The sequence below is a fragment of the Enhydra lutris genome, unplaced genomic scaffold, assembly GCF_002288905.1.
Source record: "Enhydra lutris kenyoni isolate GAN:26980312 unplaced genomic scaffold, ASM228890v2 scaffoldscaffold5, whole genome shotgun sequence".
NCBI classification, from domain to species: domain Eukaryota; kingdom Metazoa; phylum Chordata; class Mammalia; order Carnivora; family Mustelidae; genus Enhydra; species Enhydra lutris.
Window position 1 is genome coordinate 39612184 of NW_019154089.1, and position 22463 is coordinate 39634646.

A 22463-nucleotide genomic window follows, 5' to 3' on the forward strand; every position below is an offset into this window, starting at 1 on the left:
GCTTTATTTCCCCATGTTTTGGGTTCTCTGGGTGGGTCCTAAATGTAATCACAACATCCTTACAAAGGGCAGAGAAGGTAACTGGACCTGAGTGAAAGATGGTAATGGGACAACTAAAGCAAAATGTTCCTGGCTTTGAAAATGGGAGGTTGTGGCTACAAGTCAAGGAAGTCAGCTCTAGAACTAAAAAGGAGCAGGAAATGGATCCTCCTCTAGATCCTGCGGAAGGAGTACACTTGCCAACACCTTATTTTTGGTCCAGTGAAACTGATTTTGGAGTTCTGATCTCTACAACCATGGAATAAATGTGTGTCCTTTTCAGCCACCATTTGTGGCTAAAACTAAGTCATAAGAAACTAATACGAAGACTAAATAGCCTTGTACTTACTAGCAGAGCCACATTTTTTAACGAAATCCCATCCAGTTTTCTTCAATTTCCTGTTGATATTGATCCTAAGCACCCAGCAACCTATAAGGATGTATGTAGTCTGTTAGCTTTATTAGACAAACCTTTTAATTAAGAAAGAAGAAAGAAAAATCCTACATTGCTACATTGGCCTCCTCTATTCCTTGTTTGCCACCCCTTCCTCTTTACCAGAAATGTTTTTCCTAAGGGATTATCCTTGACTTCTCTCTTTTCCTCATAATCCTGTACTTGTCAGTCTACTCATTGATGAAGCTTGATTACTATATAGCCAATTGTCTTGGCCCATCTGCTAATTTCCAGACCTGTATTTCCAATGGTCTGCTGTAAATATTCAGCTGGGTAACTCACTGGCATCTTGCATTCAGTATAACTAGAAATGAATTCATCTTCCCAAGATAGATTTTTTTTTTTTTAAAGATGTTATTTATTTATTTGACAGAGAGAGATCACAAGTAGACGGAGAGGCAGGCAGAGAGAGAGAGGGAAGCAGGCTTCCTGCCGAGCAGAGAGCCCGATGTGGGACTCAATCCCAGGACCCCGAGATCACGACCTGAGCCGAAGGCAGTGGCTTAACCCACTGAGCCACCCAGGCACCCCCCAAGATAGATTTATAAACAGAAAACCAAATCACACCAGGAAATGGATGCTTCATCAAATAAGGCATGTTAAGAATTTTGTTTTGGAAAAAAAAAAAAAAAAGAATTTTGTTTTGTTTTGTTTTACACAATAATGGAAACTAGAGGAGTATCTGATTTTGGAAGTTTTGCAGATGTCAATTTTGAGTAATATTTTTCAGCATTTCTTCACTTTGCTTTGTTCCACATGGACCATCCTTATGGACAAGTGACTACAGGAATGGAAAATCTGTATTTGGGCTATTCTGTATTTGGATTCTGACAAGACAATTTTCTCAAGAATCAAAAACCTTGTATATATGGTTGATTATATCAAATGCTCACAGATCACGAACCTCACAAAGTGCTACTTTGACGTGACACTGATGTTTGTTTTCATGTCTAAATCAACTTTACTGAGGTAAATTTACATATATTAAAATGTACTTATTTTAAGTACAGAACTTAATGGAGTACTTTCTAAGGTACAGTACATATAGTATGTACTATAATACAAAAGAGTACATATAGTATGCTTCCTTTTGTGTAAGAAAGTAAAAATATGAATACAAATATATTCACTTTTGCAAAATGAAACGTGGGAAGGATAAGTCAGAAAATAGTAAAATTGGTTAAATTGCATGGAGTAAGTAAGAATGGGACTCCTCAGACTAAGTACAACTTCTTAATACAATTTGCCTTTTTTTTTTTTTTTTTAAGATTTATTTATTTGCTGTGGGGCGGGGCTGGGCGGGAGGCAGGCAGAGAGGGAGGGAGACAGAGTCGGGCAGACTCTGCACTAAGCATGGAGCTGATGCTGGACTCAGTCTAACAACCCTGAGATTAGGACCTAAGCAGAAACCAAGAGTCATATGCTTAACAAACTGCACCACCCAGGTGCTCCTACAATTTTGACTTCTGAGCCAGAAATTTTACATATTCAAAAAAGAAATCAACAGGAGAGCCTGGGTGGCTCAGTCACTTACGCGTCTGCCTTCAGCTCAGGTCATAATCTGAGGATCTTGGGATGGAGCCCAGCATGGGGGGTTCCTGCTCAGCAGGGAGACTCTTTTCCCTCTGCTTCCTTCCCCCTGCTCATGCTCTCTCTCAAATAAATAAAATCTTAAAAAAAAAAGCAACAAGAAGAAAAAAAAATCACAGATGAATACTAAGCAACAAAGGAAACTAATCTATTTGAAAATCGACAATGTAAGAATGAATTCAAGTAACGTGGACCACAATACTCTATCTTCTCTGTAATTTCTTTCCGAAGACAAGAATTGTTAAGAAAACTTAAACTTCATCTTGCAGTTTGCTATTGATACATTAGCGATTTTAAACCAATTTTGTGTGTACTGTAGGACAGAATGAATAATGCACTGATGTTAGGTACAAGGATTCGCACTGTGAGAGAAGGCTCATAAAACATGAAGTGGGGTGCAGGGTGCAGAGGAAGAACTCTGAGCTACAAGAATGAAATAGGAAGTTAGCATCATGATGACGATGGTGGTATGTGTTTGTATGTGTTCGACAGTGATCTTATGTGCTTCCAGAAGTGATTGAGAATACAAAATCACTAATTACTGGTTAGTGTTTGGTTACTGATCACTTGGTTCAAGTGGCACATATCAGAATTCTCCATCATAAAATTCCTTTTATCTCTTTTGGTTAGGATGTAATTTATGGGTTGATATTTGAAATTGCATCAATTCGGTTTTCCAACAGTTTCACCAAATTGTTTTAGTATTCTTTGAACTGTTACCAAAATGTTTAACCTGAATCTCACCATGAGGAAAAAATGAGAGAAATCCAAATTGTGAAACACTGTATGAAATGACTAGCCTGGATTCTTCAAAATTGCTCGATGTCATGTAAGAAACAAAACAGCAGGTGAACTGTTCAAAATTAAAGGAGACTAAATTCAATGCAGGATTACTGAGTGGGCCCTGGATTTTAAGAAAATCGGGGCAAAGAACAGTATTGTAGCAATTTCACAAACATCTGAATATTAAACTGTACCAGTGATCAATTTTTTTTATTGTGATAATGTTATTGTGGTAAATAGAAGAATGATGTCCTTTTTTTTTTCTTTTAAAGATTTTATTCATTTGACACAGAGCATAAGCAGGGAGAGCAGCAGGCAGAGGGAGAGGGAGGAGCAGGCCCCCCGCAGAGCAGGGAGCCTGATGTGGGGCTCCACCCCAGGACCCTGGGATCATGACCTGAGCCAAAGGCAGATGCTTAACTGACAGAGCCACCCAGGTGCCCCACGAATGATGTCTTTTTTCAAGAGAGACATACCCCAAAGTATTTAGAGATGACATCATGATGTAAGCACCTTACTTCTATATGAAAGTTATGTGCAAGAAGGAAAGGAAAACACATGTGACAAAATGTTCACTAGTATATTTAAGAGAAGGGTATATGAATGTTTATTTTCAACTTTTATTGTTTTAATAATAAAAATTTAGGGAAAATTCTAGTGAGAAGGACTTTAAAAATATTACCAGTGACCTTTAGATAAGGAGAAAACCTATTAAGTTATAATACATTAGTATCCCATATCTTTGTTGGCAAACTTTATTCTCAAAATCAGCATGATGTGCTTCCTACCATAATGAAATCTGGATTCTTTTTGTTAAATTGGTAACTGGAGACAGTGAAGCTTTTCATCAGGTTCCCAGAATTGTCAAATTCCAGCATTCAGTTTTCTCTGCCTAAATCTAGACCAACTAGGACCAAAGCACAGATGTAATTATTTCTATATTTCTGGGTGATCATTAGATCACAATTTAGAATCTAATCTTTTTTTTCTATTTTGGGATTTAATTTTCATTATCCATATAGATTTCCTATTTATCTTTCAAAGAAATCCAATGTAATGTATAATTAACTTTTTCCCAATTTTTGAAATTTATGGGAGATTATTTAGGATGAAACACAAGACTGTTTAAAAAAAAAAACAACCTCAGGCACCTGGGTGGCTCAGTGGGTTAAGCCGCTGCTTTCGGCTCAGGTCATGATCTCAGGGTCCTGAGATCGAGTCCCACATCGGGCTCTCTGCTCCGCAGGGAGCCTGTTTCTCCTCTCTCTCTCTCTCTGCTTGCCTCTCTGTCCACTTGTGATCTCTCTCTGTCAAATAAATAAAAAATCTTAAAAAACAAAACAAAACAAAACAAAACAAAACTCTGGGCGCCTGGGTGGCTCAGTGGGTTAAAGCCTCTGCCTTAGGCTCAGGTCATGATCCCAGGGGTCCTGGGATCGCCCCGTGTCAGGCTCTCTGCTCAGCGGGGAACCTGCTTCCTCCTCTCTCTCTCTCTGCCTGCCTCTCTGCCTACTTGTGATCTGTCAAATAAATAAATAAAATCTTTAAAAAAAAAAAAAAACCTGACTCCTAAAATTTAAAGAAAAATAACATTTAAAAATAACTCTCCAGAGGCATTTGCCTGGCTTAGCTGGTGAAGCATGCAACTCTTGATCTCAAGGTTGTGGGTGTGAGCCCCATGTTGGGTATAGAGATTACCTAAAATCTTTAAAAGTGGTAACTCTTTAGTGCCTGCTGCAATTTTTAGTTGAGTGTAAACATCATTGACTCAAGCAGCTAGACCTGAGTTCCAGTAAATAACCACTAACAATTTCAAAGACATAGTAACTGAAAACCAAAAGAGAATGGGACATACCAGCTTTGGTTTGTAATCAAACTAAGCATTGTTTATTGAGTTTTCCCATGAATGAGCCTTTGCGCAAGACACTGAGAAAGAAGCTATAATTCTTACTCTTCTCATTTACAGTATGGCTGAAGAGATAAGTTCTATCTGTAAAAATATAAAAGCAAAAAAATCAGAAAAATCTGAATGTTCAAAAAAAAAAGTTAAATTGATCATTAAATGTCCTGTTATAGAAAAATGTCATGGGAAAACATACTCAGTTAAAAAGTGATACCAATTCAATTTCCTTTTAAAAAATGTATGTACAATATTATTACAATTTGTTTTATAAAAGCAACATATGTATATATAGGGAATAGAAAAACAATACTAGAAACATACACACTAACTGTGGTTGTCTTGAGACAGGAGGAATTTGTGATTATATTCATCTTTAAGACTTCTATGTAGATCAACTATTTCTGCAACACTTCTGTAATCAGAGTACAAATATTTTATTAGATTTTGAGAGAGAGAGAGCGCAAGCCGGGAGAGGAGCAGGGTTGGAGGAAGAAATCTCAAGCAGACTCCATACAGAGCGTGGAGCCTCACTCAGGGCTTAATCTCATAACCCAGAGATCATGATCTGAGCCGAAATCAAGGGTTGGACACTTAACCAACTGAGCCAACCAGGCGCCTCCAGAGTACAAATATTTTAAAGAAAGAACTCTAAAACATAGTTTAAAATACAAAGCGATATATGCTTAGCACCAAATTGTCCTGTCGGTGAGTTCTGAGACCAGTCTCATAGGACAGGAGTCCTCAAAGATGTCTTTCTACAAGAGACAGAATTTCTACACAATGTGTTGCAGTTTCCCCTACATGACATACATAGTAAGTGCTCAGCAAGCAGTTATTCTGATTATATCATTTGATGTGCACCTATCCCATTAGGTAAATACCTCCATTTTGGAGATGAAGAAATGGAGATTTAGAGAAATTTAATTAACTTTATAAGGATCACTAAGTAAGTGGTTGAACCAGAATTCAAGCCCAAGTAGCCTAAATCAATCTTCTTTACTCATACAAAATGACTAGCAATTGCTGGTAGAATATAAGCTCCCACTTTAGGTCTACAAGAAACATGAGAGCAGAGACTTTCCAGTCCTGTTCCACTGTAACCCCAGGGTGTAATGTAGTATATAACATAGTATATAGCACAGTAAAAACTTCTGTTAATGAACAGATCACCTTTTTGTCACTACAGTTTACAACCGAAAACTAAGTAACTCGGGTTCAGGTTCAGTCAATAAAGGCAATAACTTGATATCCACAATCAAAATGATAGCACCAAAATTTTTTAAAATAGTGGAAAAAAGTAAAACAAATTTGTGTTGACAGTACACTTTAGTCTACTTGTAGACTGTGTTTTGGTAATTGTCTTTTACATACAGGATCCCTTAGCATTAAAACATAGGTTATAAAAATAAGAGACATCTAGGTTATTCTTTCTTTTCAGATTTGTCATACTTACCCCAAAAGGAAAAAATTTCAAAAACAACAAATGATGCTAGTCTTACAGAAATTAATTAGAAATTATACTAAATATGAACATAAAAGTCACTCCATTGGCAGCACCTATAGAGTAATGAGAAAGATGGAAACAACCCAGAAACAGAGGTGCACTGATTTATTATGCAAATTAGGACCAGATAGTACAAAAGAACAATACTGACTTTTTCAGCCAATACATGAGGTTGCCTAGGAAGCTAGTTCTACCAGCATAACACAAAGAGTGCTATGTTGTATTACAAACCAAAGTGAAGGTGAAACACTAAGTCTCTTTTGGAAGAAAACTTGCTCGTGTTGCCTTACTGTATGTGATACAAACAGGTTTTTTTTTTCTTCTTTTTTTAAAAATATTTTATTTATTTGACAGAGAGAGATCATACGTAGGCAGAGAGGCAGGCAGAGAAAGGGCGGGGAGCAGGCTCCCTGCTGAGCAGAGAGCCCGATGTGGGACTCGATCCCAGGACCCTGAGATCATGACCTGAGCTGAAGGCAGAGACTTAACCCTCTGAGCCACCCAGGCACCCCAAACAGGTTTCTTTTAAGTGAAATTTAAACTTACACCACTGAAGTATCTGTGGAATTTCTTAATAGCTGTATTTTAACATTTTGCAGTTTATTTGAAATAAAATTCTAATAAAGTAGTAATTTAAAAAGTAGTATGTATAATTTCAAGCAAGATATAAATTGTGTATAGATTTTATAGTTATGTATATTCGATTACACAGATAATACACCCTTATAGTAATATATTCAAACACTGTATTAAAAGTTGAAAGACCCAGGGTACCTGGGTGGCTTAGCTGGTGAAGTGCCTGCTTCCTACTCAGGTCCTGATCTCAGGGTTCTGCCATCAAGACCCGGGTCAGACTCCCTGCTCAGTGGAGAGTCCACTTCTTCCTCTCCCTCTGCCCCTCCCCCTTTCCAGCCCTCTCCCCCAACTCCGTCCCCTCACACTCTCAAATAAATAAAATCTTAAAAAAAAAAGTTGAAAGGTGTGCGTGGGTGGCTTAGGTGGTTGAGCATCCCAGGGTCCTGGGATCAAGCCCTGCATCAGGCTCCCTGTGACTCCCCTGCTTGGGCTCTCTGTCAAATAAATAAATAAAATTTTTAAAAATAAAAAAGTTGAAAGATCCAAGATTCTCCTCCCCCCACAATCAGTGGTAAAATCATCTTACTAGTTTCTTACATATCTTGCCCAAAATATTCTAGGTGCACATATGGATTAAACACCTGCTGCCACACCTCACCCCCAGATGTTATCTACTATTCCTGTATTTTTCTACTTAGCAGTATATATTGAACATTGTTCCAAACCACTCACAGATATTTCCTGTTCTCTATAATAGCTATGTAATACTCCATTTAACTCCATTCCTCCTTTAATAAACATTTAGATAGTCTCAACTTATCAGCTATTAGAAACCCCTCTGTAATATCTTTTTACATTCACCACTGTGTATATCTATGATTTGTCAGGATGAGGATTTTTAGAATTGAATGGAATACATAGTTAATATTTTTGAGAAGAGCTTGCTCTTCAAAACAGTATTATACAAATTTATACTCTGATGTGTTTTCTTTGTTGCACTACGTCAATGTGCTATTAGTGTTTTTATGAAATATAATTGTGAGAAAGTACATAATTAGTATATAACTTTTGTAACAAAGAATTTATTAGCAATTCAGAGAAACCATCTGCCATCAATCCTATCTTTCTATAACTAAAGTAATTAAAAGTATGGGATGTGAAGACAGATAGGGGTTCAAGTACCAGCTTTGACACTTAGGATCTGTGTGATTTTGAGGTTATTTAGTCCTATTAAGTCTTGATTTATGCCTCTGCAAAATGGGGGAATAATAGTGCCTACCTAACAGAATTATGATGAAGATTAGCATACAGAATGATTACTGAAGAGGCTGACCAGGAGTATGTGCTTGATAACTCATACTGGATGACCTAAGTGATTAAGACATAACAAGAACATGTACCTATGTCTATTTTACAAAAACAACAGTGACTATAAAAAGATCTCTAGGGCGCCTGGGTGGCTCAGTGGGTTAAGCCGCTGCCTTCGGCTCAGGTCATGATCTCAGGGTCCTGGGATCGAGTCCCACATCGGGCTCTCTGCTCAGCAGGGAGCCTGCTTCCCTCTCTCTCTCTGCCTGCCTCTCTGTCTACTTGTGATCTCTGTCTGTCAAATAAATTAAAAAAAAAAAAAAAAAGATCTCTAATAATGAACCGATTATTTTCTTGGAGTCTTTCAATTCATAAGAATATAAAATCTTCATCTGAACCATCCATGATCATGAATGTGAATTTCTGGGCAGAGTTTAGTATGGAACACAATTCATTCAGATTCAGACTCAAACTCAGAGAATATAAGGTTCTAATTAAAGAAGAGAACCTCAGAGGCGCCTGGGTGACTCAATTAGTTAAGCATCTGACTCTTGATTTCAGCTCAGGTCATGATCTCAGGGTTGTGAGACTGAGCCCCAAGTTGGGCTGGGTGTGAAGCTTGCTTAAGATTCTCTCTCTCTCTTGTCCTCTGCAACCCTCCCAAAATTAAGAAAACCTCAATAATAAAGAGATTTGGGTTTATTAGATTGCATTGCAATCTTGAATTTCTCTAACCTCAGATAAAACAGAAATTCTAAGACAGCATTATAATAATGACGGCTGGTAATTCATAAAAACTATTAACTTGAGAATGGCTATAAAGAACCAAGTATAAAACTTCAATGTTGCAGCTGATTTCAAGCATTCCTTTTAATAAATTTTAAGTACTGATATTTCCTAGAGGTATGATCACCTCCAATCTCTGTAAACAGGAAACTGAAACATGTTCACTTTGAGACATCAAAATACATTTAAAATAGGCACCACAAAGTGTAGATTTGTGGTTAAAGGTCAAATTTATTAGGAGATTGAGATGTATTATACATAGACTATAAATACTGCACAGCTGACTTTATTCACAGTCAAGCACAGAGATATAGTCAGTGCCAACCTATTTTGTGGATACTCTTGTTCTTTTGTTCCAAGAAAAATTTGCACCATAAGACTTGGACTTGGGTTTTGGAACCTTCCTCTCTTCAATGTCATAGCTCCACCCTAGAAAACAAAAACAAACCCACAGAAACAGAATTAAAGAGGATACCTCAAGAGCACAGCAAGCAGAAGCTTTCATAAATTTAATGTTCATTTATCATGAGGAGTACATATCAGCACATCGAAATATAAATACTTAGTAATATTTTCCCTTATAATCCTTTGTGACAAGGCAGCCCAAAATATTGCCTGAAGATGATTTACTGATCTCCAAAGTGTAACCCATGATGTGACTTCTCCTTGCTCAATATTTCTTATTCAATTACTGATGGTTACATATTCATGTAAAATTTTCTATTTCTCTATGTGGTTTAATATGTGTCTTCTTTAATAACTGCAGTGGGAACACTGAGCAGTATAACCTGTTTCCTAAAAGCTCATGCCTTCACAACAATTTGGGATCTCACTCAAAGCAATACAGAAAAGCATACATGTTTATGTGAACATATCTATGTACACAGTTACCTGTATAAATGACAGAGTCGGAGTAGACCTAAAGATTATTTGGTTCAGCTCTCTGGGCTTTGACAGGCCACTGATTAAATTAAAAAACCTTTTCAGCATTTGCTTAAAGGGCTATCTATTTAGAATCCCATGAAAGTAGTAGATAACAATGCAGATTCTTTGGTCTGACCAAAGTTTAATTGCTAATTTCTGGCAGGAGCTTGGCAATCTGTACTTTAACTACTGATCTAGGAGATTTTTATGCATAGAGGGGTGAGAACTAGTGGCGGCGTGAACTGTCTGCTTCTGAGAGTCTTTGTATCTTCTCTCCAAAGCCCTTCTTAGTGTTTTGTAATTTTGAAAATTGGATTTATTCATGGCCACGTCTTCTGCTTTAAGTCCAGTTCCTTAGTTCAAGGTACGGAGAACAACCCTTGAACATCCTCCTTCTTGAAGATCTAATTAAGTCATTGTTCTGTTTCTAGTCCAAGCAACCTCTATAACTTTCACTTTTCTTCATAGGATTCATTTTCTATCCCTATAATTTATCATTCTGAGGACTTTCTTCAAATAATTAATCTTGAAACATTTGATCCATGGCTGCTGAATCATGCAGTCATGTATAAAATGTCTGAACTATTATATGTCTCATTAAGTAAACTTTTTGATCTTGTGAGTTGTTAGGAGTTCTAGTGCCTCTTGATGGGTATAATATTTGCTGCCACAAAAGCTTATGTTTCAGTAGCCCCTTAGAATGTAATTTTGCCACAAAAGTGAAGCCTGTAAAAATCAAGTCATCAAAGTATACTGCTACTACTGCTTATTTTAGTGTTCAAAAGAGGAAATAATTAATAATTCCATTGCTAGAACTCCATCTTCAAAGAAAGTCCATGTGCTATAAGGAAACTGAGAAGCAGGAAAGCAAATGAAACAAATCGTTTAAAAATACAAACAAAACATCAGAATCCAGGAGCGAAAATATTGATTCAATTTACTTGCTTAAACATAACCTTACTTTCACAGAGTAAAGTTTTGAGTACTTTCTAATCCATTAAAACAGAAAAAAACCCAGAAAGCTAGGTCTTACTTTAAGAGGACCTGAACTTGTAAGTACATTAACAAGTGACTATTTGCATTTCAAAAATGTTACTAACTGGCCTAAGAATGGTACCTACTTCATAAGTTGTCAGGAGGATTAAACAAACTTGTTCATGTGAATTGCTTAGAAAACACATGACACTTAACAATCATTTATTGAGTTCCATGAAAAACGTACTTTTCTAAAACTTTTATATGAATTAATATTTCCTTTATGTAACTGAGGAAACTGAGGCACAGTGATTAGGTAACTAGCACAAGCTCACTCACCTAGGAAAGGACAGACTCAGGATTTAAACAAAGAATCTGATTCTGGAGCCTCTGCCTTAATTAATACTGTCTCTTGTGGTTTACAGCTTAAGTAAGATATTCTTTCTGTCTCAAATCTGATTTGTAACTGTCTAGTAACACATCTTCTATATGAAGTGAAGCATTAATGTAAATAAAATTGCCATCACACTGAAACACAGTAATTTTGAATTTACCACAGAAAGGAATTCTGGTAAGCAAACTAATACCGTGAACTGAACATGGTAACTTTAACATTATAAACTTTTCTTTTTTTTTTTTTTTTAATAAATTCTTTTTTTTTTTTTTTAAGACTTTATTTATTTATTTGACAGAGAGATCACAAGCAGGCAGAGAGGGAGGCAGAGAGAGAGGAGGAAGCAGGCTCCCCTAGAGAGCAGAGAGCCCGATGCGGGGCTCGATCCCAGGACTCTGAGATCATGACCTGAGCCGAAGGCAGCGGCTTAACCCACTGAGCCACCCAGGCGCCCCCTAACATTATAAACTTTTCAAGCACTTCCTACATTAACCTGCAAATGATGCTGTTAATTATAAAAAATAATTCAATAAAGGAGGTACAGCAATATTTACTGAGCATTTACTATTCATTTAATAAATATTATTGATTACATATTCTGTGTGAAGGACTGTTGAGAAACCAGAGATATAGCAGTGAATAAATCCCAAATTTCTTCAGGTTAGCAGAAGAGAAACTGGTAAGTAAATGCATGGTATTATTAGGTGCTAATACAGTAATACCTATGATTAAATACATATTTTATGCTAATGAGAACTAAAGAAAAACATTTTAGAGAGGGCACACAGGGAAGACCTCGCTTCTTGAGAAGGTCACATTTGCCTGAAGATTTGCATGAGATCAGAGTGAGCCATGTGGATGTCTGAGAAAAGCGTTTGAGGCATGTTCTAAGTCCTCTGCTAAGTGCTTTACATGTATTTTTATAGAATTTTAAAACTGAGATCATAGGTTGCTTGGCTTATGAAGTAGGCATTATATATGCCCCAATATTATATTTAATTATTTAGGAAAAATAAAGCACAGAGAAGATAAATAAGCAGTCTAAAGCCACATGGCAGAGTGGCAAAGTCAGGGTTTTTAACCGAGGTTGACTTTAAAGCTATGTACCTAACCACCTCATAAATAAAACTGCATTTCTTTAAAAGCATTTTGTAACTGCAGTTTTTATCTATTTCACCCAACTTCTTTCAATCTTTGTGATTTTGTAACTCCCCCCACCCTTTATTTTTATAAATGTATTGAAAAGACTATTCCAAGAAAGTCTGGAAAGTAAGTCTATATCTGCCATATGTCCATCCACCCCCCACCCCACTTGTGGAGAAAGGAAAGGTTTCTAGTGTAGTAGGTTCTTTGTCTAGTTACAATGATTGTTGGCAAGTTATCCCACGCCTCCATGAACTCTTCTCGCCAAATGATGGGTCAGAGAAGCTATGTTCCCTCTCTACCCCTGCTTCCTTCCCAACACACACTCTCCAGTCCGATAAAAGCCATTATCAGAGGAACTGAAGAAGAAATGAGAAAGTACTTGGACATATTTAGGAATTGGTATTATACACGAACACATACTGATAATCACTGTCTCATTTGTGTCATTAATGTTTTTCGGTCACCAGGGAGAAAAAAAAAATTATGTCAGAATGTAGACATAGCTCTGTTAGTTTTGTTGATGGAGTCTCAAAATGCTGTCAGGGTCACTGCAATGTGAGAAGACTGGGATTTTGTACACATAAAAGAACAACTGGTTTGGGTTTTCTCCTGGTAACAAAGGAGTGACCTGGCTCTTGGGAATCATGAGCCAGATTATAGTTCCATTGATGGTGATAACAACAATAAATAGAAGTATCATTATAGGGACTGGAATGTGGATGGGCAAGGCACCTTGGGAAAACAAAAACACACAAGGAAGAAACCAGCACTTGCTAACAGTATCCATTTCTATATTATTGCTCTACCACAGCCACCCATGATTGTAAGGATGTATAGGGGGAAAAAATCTCTTTTCCTCACATTTTTCTGTGGGAAACAACTTTGTTCCCAAAGCTGCATAAGCAAAAAATATGCTAATTCTAAGTAAAAGGAAAGGGGTATGAGGAAGTCTAATGAGAACTCACAAGAGACTGAAACTCAACTCAGAGTCTACATAAATCTCCTTTTGGATTTTCTCTCCATCGCTGAGAAAACTTTTCTACTATGTGAGACTGATGCTAGGATGAACATTTGCTCTCTTGACTAGGAACTCTATTAAGAATCTGACCATGTTTCTAAGCATCCTTCTCTAAAGTGTTTACCTTACAATGCATGGATAAACGATTCTTCATACCACAATCTTTCCCAAGTTATTTTTTTGTAGTACTGTGGCAATATAAAGGCTACTGGAGCAAGCAATGAGCTTTAGCTAAAAAGACAAAATAACCATAAGAAGAACAATACTTAAAAGGACATTAAACATGCGTACTTAATGGATAAGTTACATGACTTGTGCTTAGGGAAAGTTGTTCTTAAAAAGAAAGAACCTAACGTAACTTGCAAGAAATAGAATGCAAAAACTTAAGAATGGAATTTTATTTGTGAAATGTTAAAGTTTCTGTACGAATTTTCTTTTCATCACTAACTTTAAAAAAAAAAACCTCAAACTTAAGTTTCTGAATCAGATCATGGAGTGAAAACACTTGCATTCTCTGAAGAATGCTTTACAAAATCAAGGTATAGTCTATGACAGTGGTCCCGATGTGTTGTTCTATTAGGACACTGAAAACCAGCCTTCACTCTTCCCAGCTGTGTAACAGAAGAAGATCAAAGCAACTGAGTCCACAGCAGCTGCCCCAGGGATGGAGTAAGCTCCTAGGGCTGCTGTCACTTCCCACTGAGGAGAGCAGCCATATGGCACGGATTAACCACAAATCCAACCACCAGCACCTAAATGATGAGAAGCTGACTCCCTTTGCTGTTACACACACTGGAATGCTTTCACAAAGATATTTTGATCTTTAAGCCCTAGTATCAGAGAAGTACCTCTGGCAAATACTGTGGTAAACTTAAAATGTGACCTGTAATATCTCATGCTCAATTTCTTTTTTGGAAAGGTGCCCATTTATTTTGTTGATCTCCAGACTGTGGTTGAGATATTCTACTTCCTAAGATATGAATGTTTGGTGTAATCTTTCAAATGTGCCCAAAAAAATGAACCCAAAAATCAAAGACCAAAAAACATCCACAAAAGGCTTGTGAACAAAACCAGATCATGACAATTAACTTGTGAATTCTATGTATGAGACAGAAAATTAATTCCATTCACTTTTATTTACAGAACCATTTTATTTATGGTTCAGTAATGCAAAAATAGAGAAATGTTCATCAGTGGTTTTATTGCTTGTGTAATGTTACCTCTAGTAACCCTGGTTCAAGTCCTATAAAATGTCTTTCTCCTGTAATAATCGAATCTCAAACCCAGACATTAGTTCAGAAGTGAATAGTTTAATGGTTTTTTCTACTGTCCATCTGTGTACAAAGCGAGAAGTACTGCATAATTTGGCATAAACTGACATAACTGGCAGTCACTGCTAATAGAGGCACAGGATCAGAATAGAAAAGACTTTGGGAAGCCAAAGCAAGGTATGTGGAAACTTGGAGGGTTTCAAGGGTTTTCACCAGGCCATGTACCTATATTATGCCTGGGTAAAAGCAAAGCATAAACTTTTAAAATATAATTTAAGGGGGGGGGGGGGGTTGGGGAGTTATGACAGTCTTTGAGGAATTTCATTTTAGAAGTCCCTCTACTTTGAAATTCCCAAGTACCTAATTATTTGGCATGGGAGGAGGTTCAGATTAATTTGAAAGTATCTTAGATCTTCTTTTAGAAAATACTATGGAGAAGTAACGGGCTGGGATACATTGGCAAAGCAGTTCTTTCCACGAAAATTATATAAAATTATTTAAACAAGCAAATAAGGTGAAAATGTGAGGCACCCGAAATATTTATTAGATTAGTAACACCCCATACCTGCCACAGCTGCAACACCTCAAAAAAAAAATCCAACCTTTGATGTAATAGTCAATGGCCCCCTTAAATTTTATCTATTCAAATAATAATATAGTTGCTATACAATATTTTTTATTTCCAAAGCAGTAATTGGAACCACATTATTCAGAATTTGCCACAAAATAAACTGGTTTGTGTTCCAAAAGTACATGTGAAAATCAGTCATTAGAAATTGAGAACACATTTTTTTCTAGAGAAAGAGACTATACAACAGTGGTAAATGTCCAAAAATCATTCTCAGAGATTTTGATGTAATTGGTTTGGGTGTGGTCCGTGCATAGGGATTTCTAAACCCCACTTAACCCACAATACACTAGGAATACACTAAACCACCATGTATAACCTTATCTCCATGAGATAAATTATTTCAAACCTCCAACTGGGAATCTAAATACCTCTCCCCACCCAACATGTCTATCTCTGTCTCTCAGGAGTCTCAGCTCAGCAGTTCAGGAGTCAAGCTAAACGTTTCCCTGGCCACAAAGACAACTAGTACCTTGGACTGGGGACGAGGAAGAGGGAATGATGAAGAAAAAAGCTGTCAGAAAACTATGCAGTGTCTACAGCACACCAGATCTCAGCTCTCTGATCATTGTCTTTATTTCGAAACCCTGTAAAATATAGATTCAAACAGTCCTCGTAATTTGCGGATTCTGTACTTGTGAATTTGTTCACTAAAATTTACTTGTAACCCCCAAATCAATATTCACAATGCTTCCATGGTCATTAGCGACACACACACAGCAATGAAAATTTGAGTCACTCAGTGTACATACATGGTCCCAGATGAGGTCAAGCAAGGTAATGCTCTGTGCCTTGTTTCAGATCTCATACTGTAAACAAGTGTACTTTTTGTGGTCTATTTACAGTGGCATTTTTGTGCTTCTTGTTGATGAATTTGCTGTTTAAAATGGCCCGACAGATGTAGTGCTTACTAGTGTTCTTAAGGGCAAGAAAGCTCGGATGTACCAATATATATATGTTAGATAAGTTTCATTCAGGCTTAAGTTATGGTGCTGCTGGCTATGAGTTCAATGTTCATGAATCAACAATACATATTTAAATAAGGTGTTTTTTAACATTTGAACACAATCACATTTTTTAAAAATTTTTTAAAATTTTTATTTATTTGACAGAGATCACAAGTAGGCAGGGAGGCAGGCAGCGAGAGAGAGGGGGAAGCAGGCTCCCTGATGAGCAGATCCTGAGATCATGACTTGAGCTGAAGGCTTAACCAATGAGCCACCCAGACGCCCCCAGAAACACATTTTAAAAAGGTTATGTATGTATTGATAAAATTTTGTGATCAGAGTCTCGTAAGAATCTAACTTTGTATATTTCTTAGGAGCAATACTTCAGTACTCTTTAGTGTTTTTGGTGACCTTAGAGATCATAACTACTATGAATAATAAGAACCAATTGTAACAGATACATAAACTCTGTCCTGCCTGGTGACTCTTCCCACCCCCTCTGGAAAAAACACCAGTTTTATCTCCATTTGTAATTCATCTCAACACTCTTTTACTCCATATAAATTTGTGACTTACTGACTTTTCCTTTGAACTGGTTATAACATCTGCTTGGTTTCCTCATTTTATGAGTAAACTAAATTTTTTTTTTTAAGATTTTATTTATTTATTCGACAGACAGAGATCACAGGTAGGCAGAGAGGCAGGCAGAGAGAGAGAGAAGGAAGCAGGCTCCCTGCAAAGCAGAAAGACCGATGCAGGGTTAGATCCCAGGACCCTGGAATCATAACCTGAGTCGAAGGCAGAGGCTTTAACCCACTGAGCCACCCAGGCGCCCCAGAGTAAACTAAATTCTTAAAAATGTATTAATCTATATCTATTGGAGTCATGATTTTATCTTTTCCAGAAAAAACTCTTTTCACAATTTTGGAAGTCCCACTGAGACATCTAACAGATTCACCAACCAAAGCCTGGCAAACTTCTTTACCAAAAGTGGTGCACCTTATTTTAAGCTCAGGTATGTCTTTTCTCGGCCCCAAGAGGCAAATACAAGAGAATTTTGCTGACTCCCTGTTTTTCTAATTTTAACTTTGTTCTCTGTTAAGTTTGGGAATTGGTTTTAGAGATCGATTCTCTAAACAGGATGAAAAGATAGAAAAATCTAGTCTTTTGGTCTTTGCGGTCCATTTGAGTTTAAACAAATGAAAAATTTGTATTCAATGAGAGGAGAACAGCTCTTCAGTATACACCAGTCAACTTCATAATTCTGTGTTAACTGTTAACCCATGACTGAAATTTTAGAACTGAAGTTATAAACTGTGTGATACTGGTCTGTTTACATGTCTGTTAATTCAGAAGTGTCTTTACTTCTCATTATATATGTAATGAGTAATGTTTTCCTACCTCTACATGTCATTAATGAATTCGATAGTAAAATCTTTTAAAGAGGCTCTGTTTTGATTGGCTTCTAGAAAAAATAAGTGCTTGTATAAGAATTCCTAAAATTCTTAGAAAACAAGGAAATTCAACTTCTAAATAGTCTTAATGTGCTAGAGTTAAAGAAAGTATTCTCGGGGTGCCTGGGTGGCTCAGTCAGTTAGGCATCTGACTCTTAATTCTAGCTCAGGTCATGATCTCAGGGTCCTAAGACTGAGCTCCAGTGGGCTCTAGGCTCAGTGGGGAGTCTGCTTGAGATTCTCTAGCTCTCCTTCTACCCACCCCACTCCCTCCCCTGCTGGGACTCACGTACTCAAAAAAAAAAAAGCATTATTAAGGAATTAAAGACCTAAGGAACATTTCAGAATTCAAATTCAAATAACAAAAAACACAGGTAAATCTTGGGCACGTGGCCGACTTAGAAGAGATTACAACCTTCAGTCTCAGGGTTGTGAGTTCAAGCCCCACATGGAGTACATAGATTATGTAAATGAATAAACAAAAACTTTAAAATATATATATAGATATAGGTAACCTATGGGGTGCTTGGGTGGAGCAGTTGGTTGGGCATCCTACTCTCGGTTTCACCTCAGGCTGAAATCTCAGGGTTGTGGGACTGAGCCCTGCATCAGGATCTGCGCTCAGCACCACCCCTCTGCTCCTCCTCCATTGCACATGTGCACACACTCTCTTTCACTCAAATAATACATAAAACTTTCAAAAATATAGGTGATCTTTGGCAAACAAGACAAATTTAATAATTTTGATTTAATAAAAGCAGCTATATTTTCTTTAGTTTATTAGTGTTAAATATACCAAGCACAGATCTTTCTTTCTTTCTAAACTTAGTAAGTTTACTGATCAAATAAGCTAGTATTACTTCTGTTTAATGTTTATAATCCTAAAAAATATAAATTTGTATTTATCCAAAATGATTCTTCATTCTGGTAATTTTAATAGTAACTAAGTTTTGTAGTATGTCACTTTGAAAATTAATTTCCAAGACTTTGGGTTAACTTACAACCTTAGATGATATTAATGGATATTTATTAGATACTTAGAGTATTTCTAAGAATACTAAACTACTGATTACTAAGCAAAATTTAAGTTTATGTATTTTTTTTAAAGATTTTATTTATTTATTTGACAGAGATCACAGGTACACAGGCAGGCAGAGAGAGAGAGAGGAGGAAGCAGGCTCCCTGCTGAGCAGAGAGCCCGATAGGGCCTCGATCCCAGGACCCTGAGATTATGACCCGAGCCGAAGGCAGAGGCTTTAACCCACTGAGCCACCCAGGTGCCCTAAGTTTATGTATTTTTGCTTCTTTTTTTTATACGGTATAGAGAGGTCGTATCTTTGGGTTTAATGGACATACTCATTTTTGCCACTTGGAGAAGTTTATAAAGAGTGCACGTGGTTGAAGTTTTGCTAGTTTACTTAAATATTAGTGTGTAACAGTTTTCAATGATCGGTTTTCTCTATGAAATCAGAGTTAACTTTGGTTAAAAGATTTAATAAATATGAAATTCTCCTAGGAGCAATAGTGGCAGTGAGGTAGAACTTCGTACGCAAGGTAATGAGATGTGTTTCTGTTTACCAACGGAAAAAGAGAATAGTTAGCATAGAGGTCTCTTTCAGGCAACCAACGTGAACAATGGAAACTTGATCAAGGCAAAGGGGCCCACAGTGAACCACCAAGCTGAATGCAAATAGGCTCACGAACCGACACACACACACCTGGAAACAGCCATAAGCCCTAACTGACCAATTACAACCCAGCACAGTTCCAAATACTACCGAAAAAGGGAAAATTCCACACTCCCTCACCCTGTTCAGTAACTGTGGTCCCTCACCACCCCTTTGTCCCAGTCTTTGGTATCTTGCCCACCATTTGTTCTGCCTTGGGTGAATTCTTACACCTCCCACACTGCAGCCACCACCCTATTGGGTTGGGTCACCCCAGTTAGGTCCTAAAGTAAATATTCAAAATGAGAAAGAGAATGGTGAAGGAAAAAAACCTGAATGGATACTGAAAGTTATATATTTTATTTCCCTTACAGTATGTCTAAAAAGTATGAAGAGCTATGAAAAGTATTAAAATCTTAGCAAAGCTTGCTCAGTATAAGTGGGCTTATTTCATTAGTTCACTATTTACTGCCTCTACCTACAACATGAAGGGTTATTCTTTTTGTCTAATCTGCCTAGATTTCAAAGTTTCTGTGGCTTACCAGAATAACCTTATATGACGACTTCCTTATGACTTCCTAACCTTATGATGATAAAGTCTTTAATGACTTCCATAAGAGCTCAGGATCTTTACAGTCATGTTACCTTTTATGTTTGTAAGTTTTATCATCCCTTTGAAATGAGCAGTCAAGTACTGTTTGTCTCAGTATCCTATTCCTATCCTAAGTGTGCAAATCTACTCACATTTTTAAAATTTATGCCTCCCCAAAATAATAGCCTAAATGTAAAATGAACGATTCAGATTACCTTTGTACCTAAAACTATTTTCAAGGTTCCTCAGAAGGCCTCTGGACTATCACAAGGATGTATTCTTTCAACCTCGTGGAAAGAGAGATACCGAAAATAATTAGTTTATTTGACACAGTACTACTGAGTTATAACTGTAAGAGTTATCAAGTCAGAAGAGATACTCAGCCCTCCTGAGGTTAAATCTGTATGAGTAAAATGTTATTAATATAAATATTCCAGAAATTTATGCTATGTGCTAAGTACAGATTCTCACTACCCTCACTGTCCATGTTTTATTTATGAGAGCCCTGGTACTGCTTAGTACAAGTTATCAGACATAATTTCAGTTATCTTTAAAAACATCAACTTGGTTGCATCTTCTGTAGTTTGGATCTCGTATCTTCTAGGCCAGTATATGTAAATTGGGAGTCCATATCACTTATCAATGGAGTTTTATTACTATACAAATTTTAGGACCTTCCCCAGACTTACTGAATCTTTTTACTTATTTTCTTGACCTATTTCTGGTATATTCTTACTATGTGTTTGTCACATTCAGGGTATATTACATATCAGGACTATTATTATTTCTCTGTAAATATTCATCCATTTTTATAAGTTAGATGGACATTCATGGTCTTCTTTGAAACCAGGCTTTAATACTGATTACAGATATTCTGTATATAACATTTTTGGAATGACTTTAAGTTGCATCATTCTTTTTATGAATGTTTACATTTCATTTCTGAAATTTACCAGTAATGTTCATTACAGCCATCTTAAATCTTTAATCACTTAGGGATAGAATTTTTTTATTTTACTCTGATGCTACCCTGAAAACTCCCGAAATCAGTTGCAGGCCACAGTACTTTGTCTTCAACAAAGAAAGACACCTTCAGAGCTCCATGGAGAAGGACTGTTAGGTATTCCTGGGTATAGGCTTTTGATGGCATAAATAATTATAGGACCATACCAATGAACTGAGTCAGGATTTCCAGAACTCTACTTGAGCTGCAAATAAATTTATGATCCAGTGAAACAAGAATTAATTATATAGGACTAAATGCACTGATGAAGGCTGAATGTAGTTTCTGTTCGGAGTACTTCTGATATTGTTTCAATATTCAATTTTTGGCATTTAAGGAAGTCCCTTCCCTTTTCTCCTAAAGTATCTACAATTTAGTAGACAAGTGTTTTGTAAACTAAAATGTGTATCATTTGTAAATGGTATTAGTCTCCCTGCATGACCACTACAGAATTCAGGAACTCTTGTTGAATATTCTTATATCCATGACAATATAGTTATTTGTACATGTTCAATATGTCCTTCTTCTGTGGTTATGCAACAAAGGCCATACCTAGATTGACATATTTGACAGTGTACTTATTTAATCAGACACTTTTAAGGAACAAAAGTAGACAAAATCCTTCCAGGAAAGTGACATGGCTCCAGGATAACAAATTACAAAGTTCCCCAAGGTGGTAAGGAACCTTTTTTGGAGGATCTTAGGATATTTTAGGGACCTTGAAAGGGAGGAAAAATTTGCCCAAATTAATAGGCATCACAGAACAAGTCTGGTGGCAAGTAATTGGTCATGAAGACATACATGAAGAAGTCCTTATGAAAAATTTCAGCAAAGCAAACTTAAGAGAGCTTACGTGGTAAAGAACAGCAGGACTTCTGCCCCCAAAAATGCCTTTTTGGCATAAGGATTTTGAGCTGGTTAGTTAAAGAAAAACAAAAACAAAAAACAACAGTAAACATAGGGAAATCTCTGAAAATGAAGAAATTGCCCTTTTTTTGAGGGACATTTACATTTATAAGGGAAATCTCCATTTGTAAAGGTGTCTCCCACTCAGTACTAGGAAGTGGAGGATGACTAAAACTCTGGAAATTCACCAATGGAGAAGCCTTGGAATTAAAATCTGCATAACATTTATACCCTTGTTTATGGTACTTTGCCCTATAACCTCCCAAAGTTCTCCCCAGTGCCCACTCCCAAAATCTTTCTTCAGCTAGATATGGTACTTAATGTGGTGGCAAGGGCCATTTTGGAGTTACCAGTTTCCCCGGGTATATAGGAGGTATACATGTTATTAAACTTCGGTTTGTTTTTCTTTGTTAATCTTTTAGTTATAAGGGTCAGAGGGGTCTCAGCCAAGACCAATAAAGTTAAAGGGAAAATTATTTATCTTCTCCTACAGTTGCAAATTATTCATTCTTGCTATACCTAAATACATACATACTCAGGCCAAATATTAGCCCAATATTTTGTGATCATAAATAATGTTTGAGATTTTTTTTTT

The 22463-nt window shown here is 36.8% G+C and overlaps 1 protein-coding gene across 1 annotated transcript in view; it reads right to left on the bottom strand.

Moving 5' to 3' along the window:
• Window positions 1-9154: 9154 nt before the first annotated feature.
• LOC111141116 (NADH:ubiquinone oxidoreductase subunit S4) overlaps window positions 9155-22463 on the bottom strand; it is a 104359-nt gene continuing 91050 nt past the window's right edge. The window contains exon 5 of the mRNA XM_022493458.1: window positions 9155-9372. Coding sequence (XP_022349166.1) covers window positions 9269-9372 — 104 coding nt within the window. The 3' untranslated portion in view covers window positions 9155-9268. The remainder of the gene's footprint in view (window positions 9373-22463) is intronic.